This window comes from Pan paniscus, chromosome 11 (assembly GCF_029289425.2).
Source record: "Pan paniscus chromosome 11, NHGRI_mPanPan1-v2.0_pri, whole genome shotgun sequence".
Taxonomy (NCBI): domain Eukaryota; kingdom Metazoa; phylum Chordata; class Mammalia; order Primates; family Hominidae; genus Pan; species Pan paniscus.
This window is the reverse complement of record NC_073260.2, coordinates 89,216,041-89,237,874: the sequence shown is the minus strand read 5'-3', so window position 1 is coordinate 89,237,874 and position 21,834 is coordinate 89,216,041. Positions and strand designations below refer to the sequence as shown.

The following is a 21,834-nucleotide window of genomic DNA, read 5'->3' as shown; positions in this document are numbered from 1 at the left end:
CTGGAAAGAAAAGGAGAGATGTGAAATGGGAATACATGCAGTTTCTGTCTCTTGGTTCTTGGCCTAGTTATTTCTAGTAAAAAGAATCAGCTTCATCTTTATCCCAAGTCCTCTGACTCGTCCTTCTGGTTCCTCCTAGTCTGGGGAAGCACAATGCTTTTAAATTCCAGGCCCACAGACTAGATGTAGGTGGTGGCCTTTCCTGAAAATGGGTTGCCATGAGAGCAGTCTGCCTGTGTTCTTTAAGGCATTTTCCCACTTTTAGGATTAACTTGAGTACTGGGAAAATAAAAGGAGGCAGAGTTTAGAAGATTTAGAAATCTCCATCAAATCTAGAAAATGGGGAAAGCATCCCTAGTCAAAGAACATGAAGAGTAGCATGTCTCCTACCAATCCATCTTACCCCTCCCAGGAGACCTAGCAGGACTGGAGTATTAGTTGTCCCATGTGCCTCCTAGATCTCTGCTTTCCTCCTTGTACTTTCCACTCTACTGCTTCCGTACACTGTCCACATTCTCGGTAAAAAGGGAATGTATTCTCACTCTACATGAGGTAATCATTGTCTCTGCCTCTGTAATGCAGTCACCAATAGCTTAGGGTGTAGGGACTAGACTGGTGGCACGTCTGTCTTTACCTTATTGGAGAAGAGTAAAGCACCCTGGAGCCCTCTGTGAGGTAACCCTCCCCAACATGTCCCATGTGATATTCTCTCTGGGCAGAGGATTAGAGCAACCCTTTGTTATTAATACTTGAGCAGTGGACAGTGTGCTGGACAATCACTTATTGTGGTGCTCTGAAAGATCCTCTGTGGGCCAGGAAAGCCAAACCCAGATATTGACTAGCTGCAGCAAGCCCTTAGAGAGTATTAAGTGGAGCTCAGGAGCACCAAGCTAAGCCTAAACCTCCTTCATCCCCAGTTGTGAGTTCATGATACCTGTCTCTTTGGCTACCTGCCTCTCTACCTGCCTCTCTCATGCTAAATGCCACCTACGTCTGGACAGTGTGTGCGTACTGTGCCACTTTATTCTAGAATTAGGTAAAGAAATATTTTTCCTGCTAAGTTTAAAATACTTACCATTGTCCTTTCTCCAAGTGAATGGTTGCCATCACTCAACAAAGGGAAAATACTTTGTGCTATAAGCACAGGCAGGGGTAAACTTTTGAGTAAGTGGAGTCTTCACCAGAACAACAAACTGGAAAAGAAAGAAAGAAAGAAACATTCCATGTCTTGTCTTTCACTGTGTATGTGATTTGAGCCTTGGTGGTTAAGCATTTGTTTGTTTATTTCTGAGCCAGACTCCTAGTACTGAATTTTGTGAAAGTTCAAATAAGGACTTACTCATTGACCTTACTTCATCTACCTCCCAGCAGCTTGTCTCAATACCGTTGACTTTGGGTACTTGCCCAGAACACAAGGACTTTATTTTAATTTTACATTGATACTCTAAGGGGAAGCTAATGAGAAACAACTGACTGCCCATAGCCTTTAAGACTGGGGTTGGGGGGCAGGTCAGGGTTGATTCCTATAATCTTAGGAGATAATGTTTTTATTCCTGCTTGACAACTTGATTCAAACTAAAATCATCCTGCTACTTTCTGACCTGAGTGCACTATTTTCCTTTTTCACTAGCTACAGGATAAATCAAGCCAGGATCCAGGGGCATGTGCGAGGTTTGGAGGCCACACATGGGGCCATTCCAGGCAGCACTGTGGGCTAAGCCCAAAGCATCAGCCAGCAATAATTGCTAGAAACAAACTGAAAAGAGCAGGACAGGCTGTTGCCTTCCAAGGTAATCTCTATTAAGCATCCTGACCAGAAATAAGAGGAAGAAGCAGAGAACCCCTCAAACCCTGAGGGAGAAAATGAAGCGATTGTTGCAAGAGTCAGAGGAAGAAATCATGGTTACCTTGGGACCCTCCTCCAGGCTTTCCCCAGATAAGGCTAAGGCAGAGACCATGTGTGGCACCAAGAGCAAATCCTCTGGCCCTGCTGGATCCTTACCAGAGGACAACTCCCTGCCCCCTTGCTGTGGGTCAGCAGCCTTAGCCATTGGTGGAGATAGAGATGGGGACCTGGCCCAGCTTTGCAGCTTTGGGCAGCAGAACAACAGCCAGCTTCCTCTGGGCTCCACTGCCTATGTTTCAGGGTCTGGTTCTCAGGATCCCTCATCTGTCAGCATTACCACAAGCTGTCAGGAGCCCTCAGAGAGGAACCAAGCCAAGACCCTTTTGTCCAGAGGCCATGGCCAAGGCTGTAGCCGTGAACAGCGGGAACCTTTGGGGGATGTAGTAGAATACATCATCAGAGAGCTGCAAGGCATCAGCCGTCTTCAGACTGAGATTGCTGAGCTGCAGCAGCACTTGAGCCAAGTCCGGGGCTCCGTGGATGAAGTCTCTAGCTGTGTAGACTCAGTACTGAGTGAAATAGAAGGCTTACAGGTGAGCAGCTGTTCCCTGGCCAAGGTGTGTGAGGGGGAAAAGGCCCAGGAACCCCACGTGGACAGACCCAGTGAGGAAGCCATTCTGTATTTGTACGGACTTCCTGAACAAGATGGAGAAAATACTATGGAACTGGTGGAAAGCTTTCTAGCCAAGCACCTTTGTGTTAATGGCATGCAGTGCAACAGGTACATTAAAAAGGCTTACAGGGCAGGCACATCCCCTTCCCCTAGGCCCACTGTTGTGAAGCTTGCCCATCTAGAGCATAGAGACTTCATCTTGCAGAAATCCATCCTCTTGCAGAATGTGGGAGTCCGAATTGCCACCAGAGAAGAACCAAGCTGCCCACAGGGTAATAAGAATCCCCAGAAGGAGTCTATATCATTTTTTCAACAACAACATCAGGATTATAGTCAGACTTCTTTAAACCAGGATGAACCAGTTCTTCAGATGGAAACAGGGGACAGGGGACCCATAACAGGAACATATCAGATGAAGGCTCAGGATCAACAGAGAGAGCACCAGGCCCCTGAGCAGCAAGGCCCTTGCTTTCTACTCAAGAACAATTTATCAAAGGAAAGTGATGTGCCCAAGCTAGGGGATGAAATAAAAGGAGCATCAAGAACATCTCAAGTTATCAGTGGCAGCTGTGATGAACTGTCAGAGAAAAAGGCTTCTCTGTCTACCCCCCATCAGTTTGAGGAACCTGCCCTAGTATTAATCTCAAAAGAGGAGGCTTCTGGGAAGTCCCAGTTTTTCAAACAGTACAGCCAAAAACATGAAGCATGTAAAGTAGGAAAACCAGAAAATGACTGCCACGATAAAAGTGAGGCCAGCAGCTGCCTGTCATTGTCTGGGTTACTGAAGACAGAGAGAATAAACGCAGAGGACAAGCTCCTGGGCTGCGAAGCTGGGCTCGATATTCTGAGCTCAAAGGAACTAGAGGACCTTTTGGCAGACAAGTCCAGAAGGCTTGCAGCTCTGAGCTGCGACAGCATGATGGAGGAAATTATCATAGGGCCTGAGACTTTCAGTGACATGCTTCATATTGACCTGAATGAAGAGGAGGAATGTGCTGCTCATGTCCTCAAGGATGTCTTTGACAAGTCCTCTTGTGTTCCGGGTGGCTCTCAGGAGGATGAGGATGTGGAAATCAAGTTTTATACAAGTAAACTGGGCCGAGCAATTCACCACTTTCGTTCTGCTCTGCAGGGTGTGTTTCAGAAGCTGGAGAACAGTGGGTCCATCAGTCCTGAGGACCTGGAAAGCAATGAGAGTGGTTCCCAGTCAGAGAACAGTGATCGACTTCTTGGGACAGTGAGTTCAGGGGGTGCCCAGGATTGCTCACTGGAGAGCCCTGGGAGTCAGGGGAGTGAAAGCTTGCTCAGTGTGGTCTCTGGTGGAGTTGGCGTCTCCACACAGGGAGAGCAAACCCCTCAGGATCCAAGCACCTTCTCTCTTGCTTCTAATAACTCCTTGCCAAGTGTTGCTCTGGCTCCATGTCTGGGAAGTGAGACTTGTTCCAGGCCTGGATCTCCCAAGCAGGACAGACTGAGCCTAGAGCAAGTGTGTACAGAGACCGTTTACCTCAACAAGTGCATCAACAATTTTAAGAATGTTCTAAGAGAGAAAAGACTAAGGCAGAAAAAACTTCTGCATGAGCTAGTACAGAAGGCAAACCATCTCTCAGTAGAAGACATACACTCAGGTATTCTGAGTCACTATTTAACAGGGTCCCAGCTGGCTAAAGTATGACCTCCATCTGGCCAGCATGAGACCTGGTGTGGTGGCCGGTTTAATAAGGTGTTGGTTGACGTCCATAGCTTGAATCAGGCTAAATTACTCAAGTAGAGAGCTTAAGCTAATCCTGTGGGAATTGGAGTGAAAGATGGTTCTCAAGCAAGAGGAAGCTTGAATTGGAGTTAAAGAGGGTTCTCAAGCAAGAGGAAGCCGTCCTTATCTTCCAGTCTCTTGTTGTGGTGCTATACCTGTTCAAAAGAGGGAGGAGCATCTGGAGCGGAAGTAGTTTGCAGCTGCAGAGCTTTTAGGATATCAGATGTAAAGAAGGGGTGGGAGTGAGAGGCAGGAGTTGGGGATGACACATATTTGCTCACAGGCACTAGAAGGGCTGAGAAAGAATCCTGTGTTGCATTTAAAAATTCTTCTCTGTGGATTTGTTGCTGAGATAAGATTGCCATTTCCCCAGTAGCTGACGGGGCTTCTCTCATAGGCCCCTGTGGGAATTTCCCCTACCCCAGGTACCTGTCTCTTCCTAGTACCTGACTTGCTGACACAGAACCTTATTTCTGATTTGGGGCATCCAGGAGCTACTTATAGTGCTGACCTAGCCCTAGAGCCCAACGTTGCCCTCCACAGGTCTTATTCCCTTTCTTCCATCTCCCCCTAAAAGCTGCTCACCTGCAAGCTGGCAAATGGAATGTTTTTTGACTACAGGAAGTAAGAGAACATTTTTCTAGGCAGTTTGGAGATATGTAGCTTTAAAATTACTCTTCCCAATCAAAATTAAATTTATCCAAAGAGCATATGCTATATTCATCCAGTTTTAAATTTAAATGGGGTTGTCCTCTTATGCATATAACCTGATTAATCTTCCTAAGGCAACATCTAAATTGTGAAGCATATTGTGTTGGCAAAGGTGTGAGGGAATATGCACTTGTACATTGCTGGTGGGATGGGAGTATAAATTGGCGTAATCTCTAAGGAAGGTAATTGGCAAAATTTATCAAAATTACAAATATATATATACCCTTTAAGTCCTCAACACCACTTACAGGAATGTATCCTGCAGACACATTTTCACATGTGGAAGTGACATATGGACAAGGCTATTTTTGAAGCATAGCTTTTAATAGCAAAGATTAAAAATAACCTAAACATTCATCAGGAATTACTGGTCAAATAAATTATTGGCACGTCCAAACAATGGGTTATAGTACTGTGTAGCTATAAAAAGAATGCGGTAGCTCTTTACTGAAATGGAAAGTTATCTAAGATATATTGACATACAAAAAAAAGCAAAGTGCAGAGCAGTATGTATAAGATGCTTTCATTTGTATAAAAAGAGGGAAAGAATACAATACACACACTTATAATGTCTGCTTGTATATGTATAGATTATCTAATGAAAGATATGTAAGAAACGGATACATTGTTGCTCATGGGGAAATGTATTAGGTGAACAAATGGAATGGGAGGGAGATTTTTCTCTGTGTGCCTTCTTTTAATTTTTAGAATTTGAATCATATGAATATAATACTAAGCCATAAAGTTACATTTAAAAAATGAAAATTACGTCATTCTCTTTTCAAATTTCCCTAGAGCTCCTTCTTAGAACTTATCAAAAAGAGTCTAAATTCCTTCACTTTGCATTCAAGGTCACTGCAATTGGTCTCTAGTTTATATTTCCAGGCTTATCTCCCATTGTCCCACCATAAGTCTTTCAAAAGGAAGCTTTGCTGTCATACAAATTTGCCTTGCACTTTCTATTCTTAGCATATTCATATATACATGCTTCCTTCTAACATAAAATGCTATGTTTGCCATTTCAACCTAGCAGAATTTACCTATTCTTCAACATATATCACCTCTTCCAGGAAGCTTTCTGAGGCAGTAATTTCTCAGCTGTGAGGGATTTCTCTGTCTTCATAACTTTGCAGCCTCTTTTTCTTCTTCCCAGGCACTGAGAAATTATTTCAGTACAGCAACAATAGAAACAACAAATATCAAAGCAATACTTCTTACAAGCTCTTTAAATATTGGTGGGAGCTGATGTTAGCATGAGCACCAATGATGAGGACACTTGTGTCTAACTCTTCAGCTTGCAGAGTTTCCTTTCTGGGCTGCATCCTTCTAGGCAATGCAGAAACTTGTGGTGCCATGGTAGGCAGGTGGTAGTAGCAGCAGTCTTGATGAATAGAAGGAGGTTTTCTAAAGTACCAATAAGAAAGCAAGTCACAGTTCTGGGTCCTATCCAAGACTCAGTACTCAGTCTGGCCTGAGGGCTGCAGACAGAATCATGGACAGGGTGCTCCAGCACTCCCTTGCATAGAGCAGGACAAGCACACAGGCCAGACTCTCACCAACATAGACTTCACTGGAGCAGTCCCCTAACCTAGTAAACTGATTCAGTATCACAGAGACTACCAGCATAACGAAGCTTTTGAAAACTCTGCTTTCTTTACTGTTCTGCTTGGGATCTTTTAGGCCCTAAGCTTACTAGTTGTAGCTTATGATTAATTTGAGTTAGTTTTCATCTTTTTTTTCTTGGTATGTGCCAGGTACTGTTTTAAGTACTCTCATGTGCATTGTATAAAATTCAATTCTTTTATTCCTGTCACTCCACCAAAATAGCTTTGATCAGGGCCATTAGATGTCCACCATATTGCCAAACTAATGGTTCATTTTCAGTCTTCTTTTTATCAGTCAGCAATTTGACACAGTTGATGATCACTTTCCTCTTTTTATTATAACAGCTTTATTGAGTTATAATTCATGTGCCATAAAATTCACCTTAAAGTCCCTTAAAAAGTATTGAATCGAATGGTTTTTAGTTTATTCATAGTTATGCAGACATCATCACCATCTAATTTCAGAACATTTCCATCACCCCATAAGAAACCTCTTACCCATTGGCAGTCACTCCCCACTTCTCTTTGCCCCCAGCCTCTGGCAACCATTAATTTACTTCCTGTTTCTATGAATTTGCCTATTATGTACATTTCATATAAATGGGTTTATAAAATATGTGTCCTTTTGTGTCTGGCATGATGTTTTTAAGGATGCTGTAGCATGTATCAGTACTTCATTTCTTTTTCTGGCTGAACAATATTTATTGATGGACATTTTTTAAATCCATCAGTTGGCGGACATTTGAGTTATTATTACCACTTCTTGCTTATTATGAATAATGCTGCTATGAACATTTGTATACAAGTTTTTCTATGGAACTATATTTTCAATTCTCTTGGGTATTTACCTAGAAGTAAAATTGCTGGGTCATATGGTAATTCTGTTTACCATTTGAGGAACTGCCAGACTGTTTTCCAAAGTCATTGCAGTATTTACATTCCCACCCGTAACATATGAAGGTTCTAATTTCTCTACATCCTTGGCAACACTTGTTATTATCTTTTTTATTATAGCCATCCTAGTGGATATGAAGTGGTGTCTCATTGTGGTTTTGATTTGTGTTTCTCTAGTGACTAATGATGTTGAGCATCTTTTCATGTGCTCATCAGCCATTTTTCTATCTTCTTTGGAGTAATGTCTATTTAAGCCTTTGACCACTTTTAAATTGAGGTTTTTTTTCGTTTTGTTTTTGAGCTGTAAGAATTCTTTATATATTCTGGATATAAGTCCCTTATCAGATATATTATTTGTAAATATTTTCTCTCATTCTGTGGGTTGTCTTTTCACTTTCTTGACAGTGTCCTTTGAAGCATACTTTTTTTATTGTTTTTTTTTTTTTTTAATTCTATTGGCCAGGTTTGTTGGCTCATGTCTGTAATCCCAGCACTTTGGGAGGCCGAGGCGAGAGGATCACTTGAGCTCAGAAATTTGAGACCAGCCTGGCCAACATAGTGAGACCTTGTCTTTACTAAAAATCAAAAAACAATTTTTTGTGGTAAAATATACATAACATAAAATGTATTATTTAAACCATGTTTTTTCTGAATATTATGTGGAACATTTTAACCATTTAAAAATATATAGTTCCATAACATCAAGTACATTCGTATTGTTCTGCAACCACCGTTCATCTCCAGAATGCTTCTCATCTTGCAAAACTGAAACTCTATACCTATTAAATAGTTAACTCCTCATCCCATCTCACCCCAGTCCCTGGCAACCACTACTCTACTTTCTGTCTCTATGAATTTGATTGCTCCAAGTACCTCATGTAAGTGGAATCAAATAACATTTGTCCTTTTATGACTGGCTTATTCCACTTAGCATAATGTCCTCAAGGTTCATCTATGTTGTAATGTGTCAGAATTTCACTCTGAAATTTCACTCTGAAATTTTTAAGGCTGCATCGTATTCCATTGTACACATGTATCACATTTTATTTATCTGTTCACTCATCAGGACACACATTGCTTCCACCTTTTGGCTATTGTGAACAATGCTGCTATAAACAGTGGTATACAAATATTTTTTGAGTCCCTGCTTTCAGTCTTTTGGCTATGTACCCCAAAGTGGATTGATCAAATTTTATGGTAATTCTAATTTTTTGAAGAATCACCATACCATTTTCCATGGTGGCTGCACCGTTTTACGTTCCCACCATCAGGGCACAAGGGTTCCTTCCAATTTCTCTACATTTTCTTCAACACTTGTTATTTTCTGTTTTGTTTTTTTAAGTAATAGCCATTGTAATGGGTATGAAGTAGAGCACAAAAGTTTTAAATTTTGGTGAAGTGCAGTTTATCCATTTTTTTCTTGTTTTGATTGTGCTTTTGGTGTCATAGCAGAGAAATCATTGGTTAATCTGAAGTCAGAAAGATTTGCTCCTATTTTTTTTTATGAGTTTTATAGTTTTTACTCCTATATTTAGGTCTATGATCTTTTTTTTTTTTTGAGACGGAGTTTTGCTCTGTTGCCCAGGCTGGAGTGCAGTGGCGTGATTTCGGCTCACAGCAACCTCCGCCTCCTGAGTTCGAGCAATTCTTCTGCCTCAGCCTTCTGAGTAGACTAGCTGGGATTACAGGCATCCACCACCAAGCCTGGTTAATTTTTTGTATTTTTAGTAGAGAGGAGGTTTCACCATGTTGGCCAGGCTGGTCTCGAACTCCTGACCTGAAGTGATCTTCCCACCTTGGCTTCCCAAAGTGCTGGGATTAGAGGCTTGAGCCACCACGCCCAGCCAGTTTTGAGTTAATTTTTGTGCATAGTATGAGGTAGGAGTCCAGCTTTATTCTTGTGCATATGGATATCTAGTTGTCCCAGAATGATTTGTTGAAAAGATTATTCTTTTTTCATTGAATAGTCTTACCACTCTTGTCAAAAATCAATGACCATAAATGTAAGAGTTTATGTCTGGACTCAATTCTATTCTATTGATATTCAGTCTGTTCTTGTGCTCAATTCCTTCTTTTTGAAACACTTTCTTCATTTGGCTTCCAGAACACCTCTCTGTCTTGGTTTCCTCCTCTCCCCCAACATTACTGGCCATTCGTTCTTAGTTATCTTTGCTCTTCCTCTCCCCAACCTTGTAGCATCCTGGGATTCAATCTTGACTTCCTATACTCACTTCCTAGATGATAATCTTTCAATCCCGAGTTTCATAAGCATTCCCAGGTTTATATCTCCAACCCAAACATCTTCCATGAACACCAGACTCCAAATCCACGTAACACCTCCATATGGATGTAAATAGGCATCTCATTTGACATATCCAAAGCCAAACTCCTGATCCTTCTTCTGAAGCCCCTGCCAAACCTGCCTTTCCTATTGTCTTTCTTACCCATGAGTGGCATCTTTATTCTTGCAGCTATTCAGGCCCAATCCATAGAGTCATTCTTGACTCTCCCTTCTCTCTCACAACCTGTATTCAGTCCGTTAGTAAATTCCACTTCCTCCACTTTTAAAAAATATCTTGAATCTTGCCATTATCTCTACCTCCACCACTGTCATCCTTGTTTAAGCCACCATTTTCTCTCATCTAGATTACTGCAGTGGTCTCACTGCTCTCCCTGCTTCTAGAACCTTGTCCCTCTACAGTCTGTTCTCCTCACAACAATCAGAGTAATCCCCATAGAGCATGAGTGAGGTTATATCACCTCTCTGCTCAATGATTTCCTGTCTCACTCAGAATGGACACCAGCATTCTTATAAAGGCCTGTAGAGCCCTATTTGAACTGGTACTTCATTGCAAATTTGCTGTTTCTCCACACCAATTATGCTCTCACCTCAGGCTTTGCATTTGCTATATGTTCTTCCAAAAATACTTTTTCCCAGAACTCCAAATGGCTTCTTTACTCATTTCTTTCAAGTCTGCTTTGATATCACCTATCAATGAGGCCGCCCTAACAACCATTTTTTGGATTTTTAGTAACAACTCTACCTCCATCATCAGGGGGCATTATCTTTTTCCCTTATCTGAATTTTTCAGCTGAGTTCCCATCACATATGACATAGTATATTGTTATTTCTTATGGAAAGCAGAACCTGGAACAAGAATGTCTGTTAGGAATTTTGGCTTTGCCACTTGCTGGCATCTTGCTTAACCTCTCTGATCTTCAATTTAATTATCAAAGAAGTGGAGGTAATAATGGTATTTACCCAGTGTGGAGTTGTGAGAAATAAATGAGCTTACCCAAATAAAATGCCAGATACAAAATAAGTGTTTGATTAGTATCAGCTACTGTCATCATCTTCATCATTGTTTATTATCTGCTCCTCTTACTAAAATAAAAGCTTTTCAGGATCAGGGAGTTTGTGTCATTCACTGCCACATCACCAGCACTGATTGAGAACAGTGCCTAGTGTGCACATTAGGTTCTTTTAAAATTTTTTTAGTTAAAAATTTTTTTTGAAAGACAGAGTCTCAGTCTGTCACCCAGGCTGGAGTGCAGTGGAGTGATCAGAGCTCACTGCAGCCTTGATCTCCTGGTCTCAATGGATCCTCCCACCCCAGTCTCAAGTAGCTGCACTGCACGTGCAGGCACATGCCACCACTACAGGCATATGCCACCACACCCAGCTAATTTTTTCATGTTTTGTAGAGATGGGAGTCTCACTTTGTTACCCAGGCTGGTCTTGAGCTCCTGACCTCAAGCTATCCTTCCTCCTGCCTTAGTCTCCCAAAGTGTTGGGATTATAGGCATGAGCCACCATGACTAGCCCTTAGTATAATAGGTTCTTAAGAAATGAATCCTTGCAATAACCCTGGGAGGTAGTTGTTCATATACCTATCTTTTTATAGTTAAGGAAATGTAGGCTCAAATAAGTTGAGCGTCTCAAGTCTTTTGACTCTCAATAATGGAGTTAAGATTGTATTATTGGGTATACTGAGGGGAGTGCTGATGAGGAGGTATGTCACTTCCTTATAAAATGGACTGTCTGGAAGAGTGAGAGAGATCATTCTTAGGGGGTCAGGGATTTTCCTGCAAAGCAATTGTTTTGTAGACATTTATAACTTAACCTGCAAACTAAATCTAAGTGGAAAAATCCTAAGGCATTTTAGGGAGTTGGGAAGCACAGAAAGTTTGATTCTTAAGAAAAAAAATTTTTTTTAATGTTTGTCCAACGGGTAGGACAAACTGAATAGCCAGTATAGCAGTTCCTCAGGGTCTGGAAAATGGTACAGGCTACTGGTTAAGAGACTTATACCTTCTCTGGTTGGGCAAGAGACACTTCTTAGAATAGCTGTTGTTTTCTAAGTCCTGAAAGTTATAGTTTTCTTTTACTACATAGAAATGATAGGCGATGTGCTAAGCCCTCAGGCTACAAAGGTGAAATAATATATAATCCTTTTTTCTGAAGAAGTAGTATAAAGTGAGAAATATTATAAAGGAAGATGTTTATACAGACAACTACAATATATGATACTACAAAACAGTATTAACAACATACTGTCTTAGAAGTGTGGACATAGAATGGTGGAGACCAGGGCAGCTAGTGGAGAGGCACTTAATCCTACCTTGGGAAGGAAAGCAGACAGAGAAATTTCACAGAGTCATTAGTATTTGAACTAAGCCTGAGTCCACCCAGTAGGCTGGGTGTGGGAGGGAGGTGTGAAAAGTCTCAGATGTGATGGAGAATGTTCAGTAAGACTTGAATACAGGACACGTGAGGAGCGGAAGGAAAGTAAGCTAGAACGGTAGGGGAAGTACAAATCTTGAAGCACTTTATGTGCTACAGTAAGCAACGGGGAGAATTGATGCAATTTAAGCAAAGAAAAAAATGCGATCAGAATTTCGAAATGGGAAATGTGGAGTATGGATTGGAGAGGAGCAAGTCTAGTGGCAGAGAGGTCAGCTTGGAGTCTCCTGTTATAGTCCAGTTAAGAGATGATAGTGGCAGTGTGAAATGGAAAGGCAGCAGTGGATGCCAGAGATATTTAGGAGGTAAAAATTACAGGGCTGAGTGATTGGATAGGGACAGAGTGCAGAGAGGGAGAGATCCATTGTCTGGCTGGGGACAGGAGGAGACGTTTAGAGATGGAAGATACAGGTTTAGTGTTTGGATATGTTGAATTTGAACTAAGCATGCGATATCTAGGTGATACACACTAAGCAGTGGTTAATGTGTTGTGATAAAGTAGGTATCTGAAGGCTAGGTATAACTCCTTTGAGAAGTGGAAGAGGGAGCTGACTAATGGAATGAAGAGACTTATCAAGTGACACAGAGGGCCCAGTTGAAGTTAAAAATCTGCATCTAGGGCGGGGCGTGGTGGCTCACGCCTGTAATCCCAGCACTTTGGGAGGCCGAGGTGGGCGGATCACAAGGTCAGGAGATCAAGACCATCCTGGCTAACACAGTGAAACCCCGTAAATACAAAAAATTAGCTGGGCATGGTGGTGGGCACCTGTAGTCCCAGCTACTTGGGAGGCTGAGGCAGGAGAATGGTGTGAACCCAGGAGGTGGAGCTTGCAGTGAGCCGAGATCGCACCACTGCACTGTAGCCTGGGCAATAGAGCGAGACTCCGTCTCAAAAAAAAAAAAAATCTGCATCTATTTGCTCTGGTTCTCGTCTATACAATGGTGGGACTTGTCAAGGCATTATGTGTTAAATACGAATGAGAAGGATGAATGTAACTTAGGTGCACTAGGATGGCCTTATTAACTCTTGCTTGGGTGGGCATCAGAGAAGGCTTCCCAGAACTATGCTTTGGAGGAAGAGTTGGATTTTCCTCTATGGAAAGGAGGTGTGAGATGCTATTTCAGGCTAATGGAACAGAATGAGTAAATAAAAATTTGGGGTTTTGAGTATGTGACGTCTTTGTGAAACAAGACAATTAGATTCTAGGAATGTATATGGGGTCAAGAAAGAGGGCAGAGGAGAGGAATTTGGGGATTTGGGCCAGATCATGGAGAGCCGTGACGGCTCTGTCAATGGATTGATTTGATTTTAATCTTCAGGCATTATGGGGAAACCTGTGGAGAACAGAAGGACACAATCAACTTTGACATGGTTGTAGAATATATTTAAGAGAGTGAAGGGGGAGAGGTACATTTCCAGTTTGAGTCATGGGGTCAGTTAAAGGATTGTTTGCCTAATTTTCTTACTCAAAAGGAACACATTATCCTGAGGGGGTTGAGATGTAGATATGGAAGAGATATGTCCCCATTCCAGCGAGTGTCTTTCTCATCTTTCCCACCTTCCTGGAGCTGCACTGTTTTGGAGGATTCCTCGTCACCTAGTCCAGGACAGGTGACCCATTAAGTAAGCAGAAATAGCTTGAAAAATTGGGAACCTGTGAATTCGATTCTTGAATTCTCCCCTCTACTTGTGATGTGACATCAATGGGCCTTTAAAAGAGAAAAGAAAATGGAGGGGCACTAATGGACCAAGGTGGGTGGACTTTCCTTACAGAAGGAAGCCTGTGGGCCTATCCACGTATGGCCTAGAAGGCAATGTAGTCTCTGATGAATAGGAAAGGAGTAATCTCTGGGCTTTATTTTTATCCTGTTATGGCTTGATCGGGCCCTCCTGGAAGTGTCAGTTTCCTTTAGAGTATTGTCCTGGGTTTGATAAATAATCAGATTTGGGATTGTAGTCATGGTTTTATCATCTAGATCACTGTGATTTCTATTAGGAAAGCAGCCAGTCGATGCCCCCAGGCCTGTAGCCATTCAGCATCCTGGTCCTGGACTTAACTCCAGGCCCTACCCTGGTCCAACTTAATTTCAGGTCCGAGAAACGGGCCAGAGCTCATTGAGTGAATGCATGGCCAAGCCTGCATTGCAAAATGGAAAAGTCTCAGCCACCAGGGCCTTTGGAGTTTGAGGACTTATACCAGATCTAGAATAAGCTCACGTGGCTTCTGAGGAAGGAAATCACTCTGTGCTCAGCCAGCTTAGATAGTCTGTTGGAGTGGTCCTTGGTAACAAATCTGGTCTTGCAACCTTGGCAGCCCTGACCCTTGATGCAGGCCACTTTGGAAATGGGAAAAGGATGACTGGAACCCCTGGGTAGATTTTGTCCCTTGATTTAGTTTGGAACATCTCCAGGGATGTTCCAAACTAAAAATCCTGGGCCAGCAAATACAGGCAGGAAGGATTCTGGAAGCCAGTCAGCTGGGCTCTATGAACTGCCTAGTTGTCCCGAGGACCTCTCCCTCTCTTCCATGTCCCTTGGAGTTTAGCTGGCATTTTCTTTGGGTTCTCTACTTATAGGACTGAATCTACTAACCTTTCTGCCCTTTTTTCTGCTCTTTCTCTCCTTGCAGAAGAAAAGCGAGGAGCCCTTCAGGTTGTGCCTATGACCCTTTGGGTCGTCCTTTTTTGTCTATTTCCCTCCCCTCCTTCCCAAGCACTGTATGTGTGTGTATATGTGTGTGTGTGTGTGTACATGCACATGTGCGTGCATGATCTGTGCCTCTGAGCTTTGGCTCATGCAGTCTATTTTTCTGAAAAGCAGTTTGTGTGCATGCTCCTTGCTTGTGTGTGCTCCTGCAGATATCCCTGGAGCACACTGCGAGAATGTGTGTGCACCAGCATGGGTGTGCATTCAACGTAGCATGTGTGTGCTTATACTCAGTTTGACTCCCCCAGACACTGATTACCCTCCTTTTCTCCTACTCAGCTCAGTGTGTGTCCATTTTCTACCTGTTGCTGCAAACTCTGGCATATGCTGTAAAACCTTGGCTGAGCCCAGCACGCATGTGTACTTTGTATTTGAGAGCAGGCTTTGCTGCAGGCATTTCCTGCCTCTTGCCTGAGGCCCTAAGTGTGAAGGTACTTGTGCTCTGAACAGGCTTCCTGACCTCTCTGTTGAGCACAGGCTTCTGTAGCCCTGTTACGTGGTTTCCCCAAACCATGTGAATGCATACTATACTAATGCCCTGTGCTTGCAAGCACTGGCTCTTGAAGACCATGAGGGTTTGCTTTGCCTGTGATTTGGGCCATAGTAAACACTGTGAATCCTCCTCAGATGAGTTTCTGCAGACCACTGAATACTCTGAAGCTTATGTTCTGAAGCCATAAGCCTAGGATCCATGCTCACCATGTGTTTCCTTCAGACACAAGTTGTGTGTACTATGTGTGCAGGCTTTTGCAGACATGTTGTTATCCCTTCTGAGCACAGGAAATGTGCATGATCTGAGCCAGGTTCTCAGACTTTTTGTGACTTTGTTTCCTTAAGCCCAGTGGTTTCTGGCAAATATCTCACTCTGGATAGGAAACAAGAACCTGCTGAGTACGGTGGCTATTTCCAGAGGGAAAATAAGTTCTGGTTGGTAAGATCTGGGGATTTAGGGATTGGCTCCCCAACACTCAACCCTTACCCCTTCCATAAGCAACCTTAGAAGACTTGCAGCTTTTCTGTTATTTCCCACCTACTGTTGTTTCTTCTATACTATCCCCATTGTCTTTTGCTTCAGCCACTTCTGGCTGCCTTTTGGACCTGGCCCTCCCATTACCAATATCATCCTACCTATAGAAAGGATAGGAGGCAGATGGGGTGGAATGGGGGCTCTGGTCAGTAGGGAGATAGGCTTGATTAAAACATAGACAACCTAAGAGGAGTCTTAAATCCAAAATTCATGTGAGCCTATTGCTGACCCAGGTAATTCTCCCTCACTTTTCCATCACCGTTAGCTCTGTCCTATCTGTCCCTATTCTCCTCTGTATTGCCTCATTGTATCCATAACTTCTCCCCACTTTAGCTCTCCAAAACATCACTCACTGTTCAAAGCTAAGCACCTTAATTCTGCCTCCCTTCTGGAGCTCATTTGCTCCAGGATAGTTAGGAGGCAGGGAAGTTGTTGGGAGTGGAAGAAAACAAGGAGGGGCAGGAAGCCCCAGACCTGTTAGCCTGAAAAAAGCATGTGCTATTGGACCTCTGGAGCACTCTGGCAGCTTTGGACCTTTCTGCATGCTGCTTGAAGGATTTGCTTTTGTTTATTTTGTTCTCTTTTGGTACAGAAACCTTTAAAAGGTGATTTTTGAACTGTTCCCTTCCTTGAATTATTTGGTGTCTCAAGTTTCGACTTCTCATTCTAGGGCCTATAGAATTCACTAGAATGATAATCCAAGTGTCTAATCTACCCTGGGTTCTCTTGTTATGTAGAATTTATTAAATAGAGAGAATATACTTAGCGTCAGTGAGTCAGAGGTTCAAGGCACCCAAACTAAATCCAACCACAAAATGAGATAGGAATCCAGAGAGACCAGGTCTGACTCTGGGACATTAAGGGAGTTTAGGAATATAGCTGGAAGAAGACTGGACTCTATATGAAGGTGTCCTTTTGCTTTAGTGAGGCCTGGAAGCCTAAGTAGGCCCTTCTCCTGTGCTTGGTTTACTGCTGTCTATACTAATGGCTCATATAAGAGTGATATGAGCTCTGCCATTCCAGTAGACTTCAGCCCTGCGAACTCAGTGAGCTTTGCCCTATCTCCTATTCACCAAGGAGACAGGTACCACTCATTTCGGCAGCCTGCTTGTTGCCCTGACTGATCAGGACATTGGTTTAGATGTCAGACAGGCTGTCACCACATGGTGAATGTGACTTACACTGTTCTGGGCTTGTAATCTACTGCTCGCTGCTCAGATTACAGGCAATCTCCCATCTTTCCCAGGATCTAACTTGTTTCCTATCTCTTTTTAAAGATTCCAGATGATGGTGACCCCTCTCTGCCTCAGTGGCTCCCGGAAGGGTAAGTAATTCACTGCAAGGTTTCTGTGGATTTTATTCAGTATCTCTTGATGCTTTTAGCTTTTCCCCTGGGAAGCAGGGGAACCAGCTTCATAAGCTGCATCCTGGGGAAGGAAAAGGTTCCACTATAGGTTGGTTGGTTCTCTGAGGCAGAGGAGAGAACTCTGCTGATGGATTCCTTGGAGGCAGAAGAGGGAACTTTGCAGAATGGTTACCCTGGTGCAGGGGAGGGAGTTTTGGGGCCTTCTCATCCTTGCCTCTATAATTTCTGGTCCATCTTTTCATAGTGGTGAAATACTCTTTAAGTAGAACAAAGAGGAAATTAGAAAAATATCTGCATTTGGAAACATTTTCTTTCCATTTCATTTGTTTTTAATTTTTGTAGGTACATACTAGGTGTGTCTATTTATGGGTTACATTAGATATTTTGATACAGGCATACAGTGTGTAATACTCACATCAGGGTAAATGGGGTATCCATCACTTCAAGCAGTTATCCTTTCTTTTTGTTACAATCCACTTACACTCTTTTCGTTATTTTAAAATGTGCAATAAATTGTTGTTGACTGTAGTTACCCTGCTGTGCTATCAATACTAGATCTTATTCATTCTATCCATTCCATTGTTGATGGTGTGGCTGATTAGGTTACTCCCTAGGCTTGATCCTGCTCCAGCTGTTGTGAGTCATCTACTTATTCCATTCCACTGTAGTCAGGATATAAGTAACACCCCTTTCTGAGCTCTGTATGTTCTGTCCGTGCTTCTTGTTTGGGAGTTTCAGACCTGTGTGATTGTACCAGAGTCATTTTAAGCTGCTCAGTGTAGCCTGTAACTGACTGTTCTTAAAGAGAGAAGAGAGTTCAAGTACCTTCCCATTCCCCACTCCTTCCCACAAATACCACCAATTAGTTATCTGGACCTTCCTTTTCCCTTTTTCCTACAAAGACTTCTGACATCAGAAGTCTCAGTAGTTGCTTCCTCTTGTGGCCAGGGAAGAAGAAAGATCAGGTAGATTATCTACTACATTTTTACATGCTCCTTTCCCTTGCAATTTGTCATCTTTAAAAAAAAAAATTTTTTTTAAACTTTTGTTTTAGGTTCAGGGGTACATGTGCAGGTTTGTTATATAGTTAAACTCGTGTCACAGGGATTTGTTGTACAGATTATTTCATCACCCAAGTACTATAACAATAGTTATTTTTTCTGCTCCTCTCCCTCCTCCTACCCTTCACCCTCAAGTAGGCCCGTGTCTGTTGTTACCCTCTTTGTGTCCATGTGTTCTCATCATTGAGCTCCCACTTATAAGAGAGAACATGCAGTGTTTGGTTTTCTGTTCCTGCATTAGTTTGCTAAGAATAGTGGCCTCCAGCTCCAGCCATGTTCCTGCAAAGGACATGATCTCGTTCTTTTTTATGGCCACATAGTATTCTGCGGTGTATATGTATCACATTTTCTTTATCCAGTGTGCCACTGATGGGCATTTAGCTTGATTCCATGTCTTTGCTATTGTGAATAATGCTGCAGCGAACATACTCATCCATCTGTCTTTATGGTAGAACACTGTATATTCCTTTGGGTATATACCCAATAATGGGATTGTTGAGTCGAATGGTGGTTCTGTTTTTAGTTCTTTGAGGAATCGCCACACTGCTTTCCACAACGATTGAACTAATTTACACTCCTGCCAACAGTGTATAAGTGTTCTCTTTTCTCTGCAGCTTTGTCAGTATCTGTTTTTTTTTTTTTTTTAGTCTGTCTTCTTTTAATCAAGGGTGAATCATTGAATGAGCTACCCCCTTCTTCTTTTATTGAAAGATCATTTATGTTAAAAAAAAAAACTTCTTGCCTTAAGAGATACATATTGTAGTTTCTAGAATTAGCTACAAAGTTGTGGCATCAGTTGCTTCTTCAGTGATCTTTAGTTTTTTTCTTCTAATAATTGTAAAATACATATATGTCAATGGGACATATCCAGACTACTTCTAAATGTAGCCATGTAGTAGTTTTCTAAATGATTCCCTATTGTCTTTCTTCCTTTTCTTTCACCTTCGTCCTTAGAAGCTGTCCTAAGTATAGAACTTCCCTCAGTCTGGTAGTCTCATTAAAAACAAAGCCCACTGCCTATGTTCAGGGAGCTGTTTTATTAGAAATCAGCATATTGAGTGGCCTGTTTCAACTCCTGGACTTGACCCAATTTGTGGTTCCATTCTTTGCCTAGATAGCTACAAGTACCTACTTTTTCTGTCGGGATATTTCTGTCTTTAGACCAGCCGTGGTATACAGCCCAGCTACCCAACTTTCCCAACGTCTTTGCTCTCATTAAAACCAAGTACATGAGTTCTTTGCATTAAGGCCAGAGAGTTTTTTGTTGCTCATCCATCTCATTTTATAGAAGCGTCACCAAGGCCCAAAGTGAAGAAGGAATTTTGGGAGAAGACATAGTACATTAATAGAAGAACTGGAGTTAAAATCCAGGTTATTTCAGTGTAGTTTCTTTTGGGTACATTTTCTGTTTTTATTGCATATTGTTATAAAAGAACAATAAAATTAATCAGTATAGAAAAGGTGTAAAAGTTTTAGAAATGTCCAGCTGCTGTAGCTGTAATTTTTCTCCAGGCTCTGTTGATGTGTCCATAGGGCTAGGCCACACTCACACAGTCCCTTTGCTGTTTCCTTCCTAAATGGTGTTTTGTTTTGTTTTTTCTTCCCTTAAGTGGTCTTTTGGAAGTCTCTCATACCACCTCCCCTACTTACACTTGATTATGAGGGCTCCTTTCTCCATGGAGAAGGCTTTTCTTCAGGAGGCCTAGGTAGACAGAACTGGTGACTCTTTTACTCTTGGATGGAGACGGTCTCCATCTATGTGCCATTGTCTGGTATAGTCTTACTCACCTAGACTCTTGCCGTAGAGCCACCCTGTGGGTTCTGTTCTAGCACAGCCTTGGCAAGACTTATCTTTGGGGAGCAGTGCCTTTGCCCTGAATGTGGGGAGAAGCCCTCTTGAGTGCCAATTCCTACCTTGCCTTATGGAGCATAAAAGTGCCTTCAAATAAATCGAAATGCCTTGAACTATCACTGGGATAAAAGAGCCTCAGTTCTCAGCTGAAACTGTAAGAGACACTGAGGGGTCCTGTGAGAACAGATTCTATTGCTCACTCTTCCATGACTTTATTTCCCTGACTTTCTGTCTTTCCTTCCCGTCCTAAAAGCACATGGTAGAGGTCAGTTCATCTTCCTCTGGGGAGAGGGAGAGCAAGGTGAATGGAACACTGAACCCACCAGCTAACTCAAAGCAAGACTGACGGTCCTGACATATTTTCTTCTCTCCTCAGGCCAGCCGGAGGGCTCTATGGCATTGACAGCATGCCAGATTTACGCAGAAAGAAGCCACTGCCACTTGTCAGTGATCTGGTGAGTGAAGACTCTTGTGCGGGCGTAGGCAGTAGCCTTGGGGTATCCCCCATTGGGCCTTGGCAAGCTGTCAGGATTGGAAGTCGTCCATTTAATGACTCAAATTGATCTGATGATCAATCATTTAAAGCCTTCGGAGACTTAGCAGTGGCTTCACAGGGACTGTGTTCTACCTCACTCCCTAGTCAGAGTCCTGAATTTATTAGCTCAAGCTCCTACCTGGAATATTTGTGACTTGGGCTCTCAAAGTTAGGATTTTGTGTCTTCCTATAGGCATCTAGCTCTTATAGGTATCTCTACAGCCTTCTTTGATGACCTGTAATGGAAATTGCCTCCAGCCCTTGACCTCTTGATCATTGAGCTTGGTATGGGATGAGCATGACTGGAGCTTGATGCCTTCTTGGAAGTCAAGCAAAAGTCTCTTCTCAAGACATAGGCTTTTGAGACTATCTCTGTAACCTAGTGTCAGGCACTGAGAGGCAATGATAAAAATTTGTGGAATTGAATTGAAACAGGCTTAAGAGTTAAAGCTGATCCCAGGGCCTCCATCCCATCCTCCCAGGATGACCAGAAGCCCCATTCTGGGTCATACCTTCTGAGGCACAAACAACCCAAGGAATTTTCTGTAGCCTTGTGGGTAGTTGGGGGTGAAGTGAGGTCCAGGTTCTCTCAGAGCTCTAAAGCTAGAAATCGGGTGTAAGGATTCAGTTAAATGTGAACCCTTTTCCCTTATTACCATTTTCTGTTTTTGTTTTCTTTTTTTCTCTCTATTCTATCTATTGTTTTTCCTAACCACTTCTCTTCCCTCTTCCCCATTTCCTGCTCCACTAGTTTCTCCCTCCTTAGTTGACTGAATGAAAGTATCATCTGCCATTTTCTCTTCATCATTTTTCTTCCCTTCCATTATTTCTTACCATTTGTTCATCTTCTCCTTTCTCTCTCTTTCTTTCTTTCTTTTTTTTTTTTTTATAGAGACAGAGTCCCTGTTACCCAGGCTGGTCTCAAACTCCCGGGCTCAAGTGATCCTCCCGCCTCAGCTTCCCAAAGTGCTGGGATTACAGGCGTGAGCTACCATGCCCGACTCCTCCTTTCTAATGTACCTCTTCTTCCACTAGCTCTTCATCTAGCTGGTTGAAGATAA

General features: G+C 42.5%; 1 protein-coding gene across 8 annotated transcripts in view; it reads left to right on the top strand.

The window, feature by feature from the left end:
* UNC13B (unc-13 homolog B) overlaps positions 1-21,834 on the top strand; it is a 246,905-nt gene that overhangs the window by 193,337 nt on the left and 31,734 nt on the right. For 5 of the 8 annotated variants that reach the window (XM_055092058.2, XM_008955225.4, XM_055092057.2 and 2 more), the window contains 2 exons: positions 17,237-17,283; positions 20,615-20,693. In XM_055092058.2, the coding sequence (XP_054948033.1) occupies positions 17,237-17,283; positions 20,615-20,693 (126 nt within the window). Of the gene's footprint in view, positions 1-1,630; positions 4,148-14,855; positions 14,879-17,236; positions 17,284-20,614; positions 20,694-21,834 lie in introns of all 8 variants that reach the window. The other 3 variants (XM_057298717.1, XM_034967386.2, XM_034967385.2) reach the window with 1 other exon arrangement.